The following is a 10,620-nucleotide window of genomic DNA, read 5'->3' on the forward strand; positions in this document are numbered from 1 at the left end:
AAAAGTGATATGCCTCTCACCACGTTAATCGAGCAAGCAGATGTTCTAAATCCGCTGTGCCGGATATACGCACCTACACCTGATGCCTTTCCGCTCGCTGCTCCTCGTCCGCCCAGGCCGCCCAGAACGCCGGACCGTCTCCACGCATCCAGTAAAGAGCTGGCGACTTGCATAGCACCACATCTTCCGTTATCAGAACATAACGAACGTTCTTAGACATCATTAACGCGGGTAGCAGTCAGGAAAAGAAACATCACACCGATCCACTGGGAGAGCCCCAAAAAGGGTCAATAAAGTCACGCAAGAGTAAGAGAATTAGAACTCACGGTACTTCATACATCGCATCCAACAGTAACGATTCCTGTATTTCATCAGTACACCGATGAACTTCCCAGATTAACACGTTACCATGATTCCCCTCAGCCCTCGCGCCCCTCCACCTCGTTCGACAGCTCGCAAACAAATTTGGTCAATCGAAGCTGTTGTAAACCTAATTTCCACGCCCGAGTACCCGAAGAGCGCGGTGTACTGGCTAATAAGTGATCCACGGACGTCGGTTAGAATGCGTCGTAAATCCTGGGTGCTTAGCGGGGATAAAGTAGTTATGGTTGGGAGGCGAGAGATAAATTCGGGAATAAAACTGCGGATAAAATGAATTCGAAATTTCACCACAACATACGACAAGAGAGTTACCCATATTTAACAAGATCTGAAAGCCCATGGTTGGTGTTTGGAAGAGGTGTCGAACAACATGACTTACCAGCGGGTTCTATCATCTCTAGTAAGTTTTCTGATGATCGACGGTTTGATGTGAAGAACGGCATGAAACCCTTGCTATCTGAGTCTTCATCCTTGGGTGCGAGGTTTGCAGTGAAACCAATGGACTACACGTGCGATAGAGTCAATGAGTAAGAGTTAGAATAAATAAATCGAGACACATACTCCTTTGCTCACCCGCCGCTTCACGACGGTATCAAGTCCCACGAACGCACCGCTAAGTATAAAGAGCACATTTGAAGTGTCAATGTGATACGTATCGGGCCTCTCTGTCTGACACATCAGCACATCTCACGCGTACTATACGTTCTGATGAGACTTACGCTGAGCAACAGCTGGGGAGCCCCGCCCTCGCGCCGTAGGTGCTGGGGGATCCAATGGCGCGGGCTTCCCTTGCACAGTGACGACGGCACCCTCCATCATTCGCAAAAGAGCTTGTTGCACTCCCTCTCCACCGACGTCTCGCGAACTCTCAGTGGTAGATGAAGATTTTCGTGCGATCTTATCGACCTCGTCAATGTAGACAATACCTGTGCTATAAGTGGTATAAGAAGGCGGGATAGACAGGGACGAAAAGAGGAAATCAGTATGGACAGGGTGAACCAAAGAGTTACCTGGCGCGATACGAGTCCCAATTGGCTGCTTGCAGCTAGGTAGTATATCATGAGACTGTCCACACGGCTTCAGCTTATATGTGCGTACCAATCGTTGTATGCACATGTCAACATCCTCTCCTACATCTGGGGAGACATCAGCTAGCCTTCAAGCGGGGCGAGCGGATGGACTCACAACCGGCCTGGTTCGGCGTGGTAAGGAGCGAGAAGCTTGAAATAGCAGTGAAAAGAATCGCACCTGCGTGAAAGATGTTGCGTCACTGACGGAAAATGGAACGTCAAGGACGCGTGCAAGTGTACGCGCGAGTAAGGTCTTCCCCGATCCTGTTGGTCCTCTGTAGTAGTGAATGTTTGGTGAGCAGGGCATACTTGAATGTGAAGTTTTTGCATACATAACCAATACATTGCTTTTCTCAAATAACGAGACTGGTTGTCGAGGTTGAAGGGGTAATTGGTGCGGGAGGACACGCTGGAGGTGAGGATGCAGGTGTGCAGGCGACACGCTCGAGTGTGCTGCGTTCATTAGCATCCTCTCTGGCTGATAAAACAGTGTGAACGGCACACACAATCATCCTCTTTTGCTTCTGCCCATGGGTCCGCATCGTTCTCATCGCCAAACGCAGCAAGATTTGCGCGAACACGGGTGTAGTGGTTGAATACACTTCCCACCGCCTCAGTTACACATGGTGCAGAACAATACGTATGGATGCTCACGCAACGGAAAGCACCTTCTTCGCGATATCTTGCCCAATTACATATTCATCGAGGTATCGTACAAGCTGCCAGTAACAAGCCGTAAGTCTCTCTTCTGGCCTAATGACCGTGAGGAGTAGCTATTACCTGTCGTGGCGTCGCAAGTCCAGATCGTGGCAGAAACGAACTGTCGTCCTGGTCATCACGCGAGGCATACTCGTACCGTGCCTGCGTCTGAAGATTGCGGGAGAGAACCCGCAAGGAGCGCACTTGCCAGGTGTGAACTCGCCAAGTATGCGTGAGCCTCGATAGCATGGCTCCTGGTAGTCAGTAAAATCAGCGCTCGTACCCGCTACTATACAACTTTGCGACCTAGGGAGGTGAGAGTTCAAGAAATAATGACACAATATCGACAATGGACACAGAATGTCATCACAAGGAACTTACGCTACACTGCCTAGCCGGATCAGGTCTGCGTAAATAACGTCAAACACCGTACTCCAAGCCTTTCCGAGTCGATACAGAAACTTGGCTCCAGCTATTGTGGAACTTGCAAGGATGGACCATCACAGCTCTCGCTCCTACAACCGTGAAAGAGAACAAAGTCACAGGAGCCCTTCACGTAGAGCGCCGGCAAGTGATGGAGACCGTGCCAAAGACGAGAAGCGCACTTCTAGAAGGGACACTCCAGACGACCACAGGAAGCGGCGGCGCAGCCGGAGCCGGGATCGTGACGAGGACCGCCCACGCCGACAAAGAGAGCGAAGTGATAGTAGGGGCAGAGATGAAGATCGCAAGGATAAGAAGTGCGTATTTGGTTTCCATTCACGTCGATGACCCACTAACCTGAAGCAGACGCAAGCGCGACAAGTCCGAGGAGCGCAGAGCCCGAAAAGCAGAGAAAATGCGCATAAAGGAAGAGGAAGAAGCTCGCCAGGTTGCTGAACTCAGTGTGTATAGCGCAACCGATAATCCCTTCCACGACGTCAACCTTGGGCAGCAGTTCCGCTGGCACAAAAAGAATGAGAAAGACCGTAAGCAAGGTCTGTCCCTTGCGGAGGCACAGCGTAAGGATGCAATTCGAAGGCAAGAGGCTAAGGAGGAGCTCGAGAGGTTGAACAGACGCAGAGCGGAAAGGGAAGCGGAGCAACGCCTGCGGGAGGAGGAAGAGTCGCGTATGGCAAGAATGGCGGAGTCTGCGCAGATGTCGGAATGGATAGCGAAGGATGGGGAGTTTCAGCTCGAGCAGGAGCGAAGTCGGGCTGCCATTCGCATACGAGAAAAGAGGGCAAAAGCTATCGATTTCTTGGCTTTGAACTTGAAGTATGCGCATCCGCTTGACGAAGATCATGACGAGGATGATGCCGGGCTCGAAATCGACCTTGACGAACCATACAACATTCTCGACGTACGTATATGAGACCTCGAAAGTTGATGCATGCAACTAACTGCCCCCACAGAATCTTTCGCCTGACCAAATTGACGAGCTTCATGATGATATTGAACGTTACCTCTCGCTTGAGACCTCTGATGTGGACATTGACTTCTGGACGGTATGCTAGTAACATCTATTGTTTTTGCCTCAGCTGATTATGTTCCTTAGAATATGATGGTGGTATGCAAAGATCGTATCGACAGAATCAAAGCAAGTGAACGCATGGGGGTAGAAGCAGCAGTGGCTGTCGAAACAGAAATCACAGCACTTTTATCGGGTAAAAGCTATGAGCATCTTGCAACGCTTCAAAAACAAATCCAAGCAAAGCTGGCAAGCGGCGAACCTATTGATACGGACTACTGGGAAGGGCTGCTCAAGAAACTGCTCGTTTGGAAGGCAAAGGTATGCCTCTTCTTGGAGTATGGTACTGCAACTGAATTTTTAATGACAGGCAAAGTTGAAAAGCTTGCACGAAGTCGTTGTTCGCAATCGGCTTGAGCAGTTACGGAAGCGCCAGCGCGACGAGGCTCTCCACGCACAGGAGGAGCTTCTGGCTGGTGTTGCTCGTTCAGCAACCCAAGGGCTGAAGGACGCGCATTATGTTGCACCTGCGACTACAGCGGAAGCAGACACCCTGGAGGATATGGAACCTTACGACAGGTCTATGAGTCCACCACTGATAGACATCAGGAAGTTCTCGGAAGATGAACGTGAGATTGATATAGTGACAGAGCTTGACGACCTTCGTGCTTTGGTAGGCATGAATTTTTGTGTTGGTCGAAATCTTGCTTATTGTTGAACAGCTGAGACAACGCCGTACGGTCGCTGCCTCGCGCTTCGTGCCCAAGGCTGCTCAACCTATGGTTGAAGTGGAAGCTCCAGAAATTGCAAGCGGCGCTGACCTCGCGTCCGAAGCTTTGTACAGGGCTGAGGCAGAGAGAGAACTTGACGAGGAGGAGGAGCTCTTCAACCTCGAGGAGAATATTGCAAATCCTACGTCATACAACTGGGAGGACAAATACCGACCTCGGAAACCCAGATACTTCAACCGCGTGCATACTGGCTACGAGTGGAATAAGTACAATCAGACTCACTACGAGTGCGTTCTCTATCGCCTTTCATTGACATTGTCCTGACACCATTAATTAGCGTCGACAACCCACCTCCGAAGGTCGTTCAGGGCTATAAAGTATGAATCAATCACCCTAAAACTGCCTGCTAACTCACGTCTATACTTCAGTTTAACATCTTCTACCCGGATCTGATTGACAAATCAAAAGCCCCTACGTACAAAATCGTCAGGGAACCCGGGAATGAGGACACCGTGCTGCTGCATTTCAGCGCTGGGCCTCCATATGAAGACATTGCTTTCAGGATCGTCAACCGGGAGTGGGAGTTTTCACATAAACGGTGAGCAGCCTCGCGTTCTGGCTTTTCTTTGCCGACACTGAACGTGCTGGCATAGGGGCTTCCGAAGTAGTTTTGATAGAGGATGTCTGTCACTTTGGTTCAATTTCCGTCGCAATGTAAGTTCTTCTACAACTAGTTCTTGTATACAGCGCTCATTTAGTGCCGCAGTTCTATCGGAAGTAGACGATCTCGAGCCTGTAGTGGCATATGTATCGTTCCTGCAATTTCCTTAATGTAATGTTATTTGTTTATGTTTCTCTTCCGACTCTGAACTCGCCACTCGACTAGTCCTCGGTGGACAAGTTTCCAAGAAGACGTTCGTAACAAACAGCCCTTTGTGAACTATCTTCTTGGTCACAGCCACTACAACAAAACAACTTTTCTCGCGTAAGTTGATAAACGTGTTTCTTGACAACAGTCCATTTTTGGAAACGATCAAGTTGTGCAGCACGAACTAATGGAGGTCCAACCAGTTGTCGACCTCGAGTTGTCTCTTTGCCACTTAAACTGTCTTTGTCCCGACGGGGTCATTGCGCTTTCAGTGGATGGAATTTTTAGTCCACAATCTCATTGTGCTAACTTGACCTCCAAATCGTTGTGGCGGCGGTGAGCACCGCTCGCTTTGGCTTTGTCCACAGTCCTGTCGAGAGCGCCACAACCATAATCGGAAGTCAAAGCAGCTTGAACAACTTGAGTAGGTATTCACGCCGCATGTGCGGGTTGCCCTGTTGAGGGAGGGATGCGCTACAAAAAGGCGCCCCAGATCTCCTTGGGTCTGTAGCATTCATCTAGACTCCCATAACCAGCAATCATCATCCTTGTTCATAACATTCACCATAATGTTTGTTACCAGAGATTCTCTCCCTTCAACGCACTCTACGACACGCCCAACTCACTATACCCCATATTTCAGAAAGCCCATATGGGCTTGTTCCCCTGACGCAGACGCCCTTGCGCCACCGATCTTCGACACCGGAAATATGATGATCGCGGCCCCACATTCGCTCGGTACCACTGGCATGATGGACCCCTTGGCCCATTCACGTTCGACACGTTTCCACTTCGTTGGTCACGCCTACCTCGTGCAAGAAACTGCGGCACTCCCACACGACGTAACAGCGTGCTCAACCCAGACGGAGCTACAAAAGCTTGGACTATTCACTTTTGCTGCTGACAGTTCCTTGAAAGTTGCTCACGGCAACTTTGTGAGCGCTTCCTGTGGAAGCGCGGCCTCATACTCGCTCGGTCACTGTCTGTCTGACATGACCAACAAGTCACAGCCATCACGCGCGAAGCCTCACACACGCGGCTTTGCCAAGGATGTCGCACTGAGGAACTCAGTGCCCATGGTCCCGCCCGGTCTCGGTCATGTCATTCCTCCTTCGGTGGCTCGTCCTGGTTATGTTTCCCAGACTGCTTCCTCTGGCGTTTCCGAAGGGAGAAGTGGGACACAGGGTCTTTTCTCCCAGTGCGGTTCGGATGGTGTCGCCACGGTCGTCACCGCTTCCTCCGCCGTTTCTGAACGTTCAGGTAGCGGCGCTATCCCTTGGGTTGTAGCGCCCCAGACCCCCGATCGTAATGGCATCGCAACTGCGTTTTCTAGCCTGTCCGCGCATTTCATGTATTCGCTGGCTATCAAAGCTCGCGCAGACGAAGTGTTCCCCGACCCGTGAGTCATTACTTGGCAAGGCATTTGACGTGATTATTTATTGAATGAGCAGGCAATTCGATGGTCGAAACTACGTGACCTCCATTGTCGGCACTCGTATTCGATTCATTCTCGAATCCGTCAGCAACCCTCAAGTCGTTGTCATTCATGCGTTATGGTACATCTCCAAGATTACCACTAAGGACATGGGTCATGGGAGCGATTTCCTAGGAGTGTCAATCTTCAACCATCTCTACTGTTGTGGCGTGGCAACTTTGGATGAGCTTCTCTTCTCCGCGTTCGTCATCGTTGCAAGACTGGCGGACAAATGGGTCAACGACTGTTGCCTCGCCAGTAAGACATGGTGCGTGGCTTCATTCTATCTAACGATGTGACAGCTGAACCCCAATCTAGGGAAAAGACAACCGCAATTCCTTCCTCCACCCTCACCAATGTTGAGAAGACTGCCCTGATGTCTCTCGACTATGTTGTGAACATCCCAAGGTCTGCATTACATGGCTGGATACTTGGGCTTCGTGCCCCGTCTAGCGGTCTCGCTGGTGATAATAGCGCCATCATACTTCGCATTCTCGATGACGTACTCGCTATCAATGAGGCTACAGAGGTTAACACGACCTTCATGCGATACCGCGGTCGCAAGAAAAAGACTGCAGCAACTCCCCACCAGGAACTTCCTGTGATTCATGTACCCACTCCTGTCAAACCTTTGACCTGTCTTCCGGACCCCAGTGACTGGTGTCCCCAGGCCGACCCCGTCGTCAACAAGAACTCTCGTATGAGTGACTGGTGTCCTGAGGCAGATCCCATCGTCAAAAGGAACCCTCGCACGATGGGTATTGCCCCGGGCAGTCACAATTTTGTACATGAATTGAGGCAGCCCACGACGGCGCTGGATTTACTGGAATTAATTACCCAAGGCACCTGGGGTGCTGCAGTTGGCGGTCCTTTGAGCACCATCGGTGCGCATTTCGCCCATACTGTAGGTCGTTATGGCCCTTGCCAGACCATTCTTGGATAAAACGTCACAACTGCTTTGTCGAATGCGTCTCCTCTCTATGCTTCCCCTCGCTTTCCCATCGCCCTCAGTGTGCTTTGTCTTCTCTGTCGTGTATGGCTTACCGTGGTGGATGTTAATGAAATCGTTGGCACCACATATTGGCATGCGCACCCTTCTGCCGCTTCTGTCAAGCCCAACGTCAGCGTGTCGGCTTCGGCCAATGTGAGGCCTATCCTGGATGGTAGATAGTGCTTCTTACTTTTTTTGCGTCTACTATACGTCTCTCGCGCACCTTGACTTTCCACACATTGCTACAATCTCGCTACAATCGATGATTTGTTCACATTTGCTGTGTCTATAGTTCGTTCTGATACCGTATTATTATTCCACATTGCGTCCGTCTTCTCTAATGTGACCGGATTTGCGACTTTTATGTAATTTGGAAATCACGTTCAGCGTACTAGGCATTAGTCTAGGCTGCATTCGCTCGAATCGCTTCCTCCACTCCATTCTGCAGTCGACAGTAAGAACTAAGTTATACTCACTAGGTATGTATGTACTCTTGAGATCAAGTATATTGCCGCTCACCAATCCGTGGCGATTTCCCTTTATTCACCGCGTGGTTAATTAAATTGTTCACGAGATCCGAGTTCTAAACTTGACGTCTTCGAAATGCAACACAGGACTAGTCTCCCTAGTAGGCAGACATCGTGATGCGACGAAGCAGGACAACAATAACCATCACCCTAATGAATTCTTGCCAAGTTTGCGACAACGCGGCGACACTACGTACTGCAATGGCACTGCTAATTGGTGGATGCGGTGCAAGATGGCGTCACAGTCCGTACTTCCTATTGACAGGCCCAGCCTTGCGAGACACGTGGTGACTTGTCGCTGTGAATCATGGACTCGTGCATGGCATCAAAGGTGATCGAATGCATCGATGATCACTTAGCATTTTGCAGATCTTCTTCTCTAACTGAAATTGGTGGCTTTTTTCTGCGACGGCACTTGCAAACGCTCGCTTTCGACGAATTGATGAATCAGTAATCGTGCCAGCCCACTTAGGCTTACCTACACAGCAGAGCCCATGTGGATTCACTCTCTTGGCATCACACGTCCTGGCGACGCGTGCACCTACTGACACTCTGCAAACGATTTAAATGCCAGGCCAGGTGGCATCATAATAATCATGAAGTTTGTCTCACTCTTGCTCTGTATTACTGCAGCTCTTGCCGAGCCTATCATCACGAAACGCTCAGATCCTCTGGGCGTCGACGTTTCAAGTTACCAGGGTACCGTTGACTGGAGCTCTTGGAAGTCTAAGGGCGTCACTTTTGCCTACATCAAAGCGACTGAGGGAACCAGTGAGCCCGCTAGCCTGACTCGCATGGAAATATCTGACGGGTAGGTAGCGTACTTGAATCCCGACTTCAGCTCTCAATACACTGGTGCGACCAATGCTGGTCTTATTCCGCGGTGGTTATCACTTCGCTCGCCCGGACTCGTCAACTGGTGCTGCGCAAGCTTCGTATTTCTTGAAGCATGGTGGCGGCTGGTCTGCCGACGGCATCACCCTCCCTGGGGCGCTTGACATAGAATGTGAGTCCAGGTAATATTTTAGTACTCCTAGTTCATGATGATGACGTGGGGCAGACAATCCGAGTGGTTCTGAGTGCTATGGCTTAAGTGCATCATCAATGGTGTCTTGGATCAAGAGCTTCTCCGATGCGTACCACTCTTCGACCACCAGGTACGTTTAACTGATATGTCCCGTGGTAGAAATGGTACATTGATGAATATCCTTGCAGGTACCCAGGTATGTTGTGCTATTGTTTGTATGCTGGTGCTATGATTGATAACTCGTTCAAGTAATTTACACCACTACCGACTGGTGGAAATCTTGCACCGGTAATTCCGCTAGTTTTGGGTCAATGAATCCCCTTTGGATTGCTCATCCCGGCTCTTCCATTGGCACTCTTCCCGCTGGATGGTCGTAAGTACTTCTGCAACAACTATCTTGAAAATTTTGAGATACTGACGAATTGCAGGTACACCACCTTTTGGCAATATGGAACGTCAGACAACACTGACGTTGATAAGTTCAATGGCGACTCCTCTGGTTTAGAGAGGTAATCATGTTTCCTCGTACCTCAGTCAATGTTGAACGTGTTGCGCAGAATGGCTAAGGGGAGCTGAACCAGATTCGAGATGAATTTCATTCAATAGTATTTTGTTATTAATCAAGTGTGGACCATTGAGTCGATTTATGCCAATGATACCCGGTGTTTTGGGGATGCTCAAGCCATGTACTACTTACTAAGCCTCGCATAAATGATTGTGTATGTAACCGCCGCTTATTCTCATACCCGGCGATGGTTGGCAAACTTCGTTTGCAGTGAAGCAGCTCGATCAAGCCGAATGCCCTCGGTATTGCTAACGACATTACTGATCAGTGTAGTCTTGGCGTTTGAGTATCGAGGCAGCAGACAGTGACACCGCACGTGATATTCAGTGCATATATATATATATAACCGGGTGTAGGAGCGCATGCAGGTGGAAAGGGTTGTGGGGGGAGGGACGCGCATTACAGGCGATGGACTCGAAGGGCAACGGGGAGGGCAACCGTAGTACTGATGAAGCATCGACAACAGTAGTACTTATTAGTGACTAGCCGCGTCGGAGGATGTGTGTGGGCAAGTGGTGCCGCCAGGTGTGGGAGCTGCAAATATGTAGCCGCGTGTGGGGGGATGCCATGGGGTGCTACTGAGGCACGGGTGGGTATAGGGGTCGTACAAGAGGAGGCTGTTACGGTGCGCTTGAAGGTGCACTGGCAGCATACTCTTTAGACGTACTTTTCCACGCAGGTACTCAATACTACATGTCCTGAAACTAATTCAACCAATCAGCTCCGCTCACTCCTCCCAGCGCGTTCGCTGGTCACCCCATAATTGGTCCAGGTGTGCTTAGTCATCGGCAAGCATAACTTGTATACTCTTCAGCTTCGCGATCTTATCTTTCACCA

At 50.1% G+C, this 10,620-nt stretch overlaps 4 protein-coding genes across 4 annotated transcripts; 3 read left to right on the forward strand and 1 right to left on the reverse strand.

Annotated features, from left to right (window-relative positions):
* Nucleotides 1–73: 73 nt before the first annotated feature.
* EDB91DRAFT_1043725 (P-loop containing nucleoside triphosphate hydrolase protein) lies at nt 74–2,399 on the reverse strand (the record flags this gene model as incomplete). Its single annotated transcript, XM_041313080.1, has 16 exons — nt 74–211; nt 260–266; nt 327–361; nt 409–640; nt 694–709; nt 761–884; nt 943–1,050; nt 1,084–1,312; nt 1,392–1,426; nt 1,480–1,517; nt 1,567–1,573; nt 1,630–1,726; nt 1,784–1,904; nt 1,958–2,052; nt 2,106–2,170; nt 2,232–2,399. The coding sequence occupies 16 exons, from the start codon at nt 2,397–2,399 to the stop codon at nt 74–76; spliced, it is 1,515 nt and encodes a 504-aa protein (XP_041183123.1).
* Nucleotides 2,151–5,508, forward strand: EDB91DRAFT_1099872 (mid region of cactin-domain-containing protein). The gene is made up of 12 exons (XM_041317159.1): nt 2,151–2,890; nt 2,940–3,492; nt 3,545–3,637; nt 3,688–3,921; nt 3,971–4,273; nt 4,323–4,618; nt 4,669–4,708; nt 4,760–4,929; nt 4,985–5,045; nt 5,098–5,163; nt 5,218–5,316; nt 5,370–5,508. Exons 1-10 carry the CDS (start codon nt 2,643–2,645, stop codon nt 5,110–5,112), a joined length of 2,013 nt encoding a protein of 670 aa, XP_041183124.1. The 5' UTR covers nt 2,151–2,642; the 3' UTR covers nt 5,113–5,163; nt 5,218–5,316; nt 5,370–5,508.
* A 33-nt stretch (nt 5,509–5,541) lies between these two features.
* EDB91DRAFT_417587 (uncharacterized protein) lies at nt 5,542–7,953 on the forward strand. The gene is made up of 4 exons (XM_041327203.1): nt 5,542–5,702; nt 5,783–6,598; nt 6,651–6,941; nt 6,992–7,953. The coding sequence occupies exons 2-4, from the start codon at nt 5,910–5,912 to the stop codon at nt 7,614–7,616; spliced, it is 1,605 nt and encodes a 534-aa protein (XP_041183125.1). The 5' UTR covers nt 5,542–5,702; nt 5,783–5,909; the 3' UTR covers nt 7,617–7,953.
* A 471-nt stretch (nt 7,954–8,424) lies between these two features.
* EDB91DRAFT_1234181 (glycoside hydrolase family 25 protein) lies at nt 8,425–9,731 on the forward strand (the record flags this gene model as incomplete). Its single annotated transcript, XM_041321180.1, has 7 exons — nt 8,425–8,439; nt 8,794–8,962; nt 9,033–9,197; nt 9,252–9,348; nt 9,378–9,382; nt 9,468–9,591; nt 9,647–9,731. 7 exons carry the CDS (start codon nt 8,425–8,427, stop codon nt 9,729–9,731), a joined length of 660 nt encoding a protein of 219 aa, XP_041183126.1.
* Nucleotides 9,732–10,620: the final 889 nt, after the last annotated feature.

The sequence above is a fragment of the Suillus paluster genome, assembly GCF_016628075.1.
Source record: "Suillus paluster strain FC165 chromosome Unknown EDB91scaffold_3, whole genome shotgun sequence".
Taxonomy (NCBI): domain Eukaryota; kingdom Fungi; phylum Basidiomycota; class Agaricomycetes; order Boletales; family Suillaceae; genus Suillus; species Suillus paluster.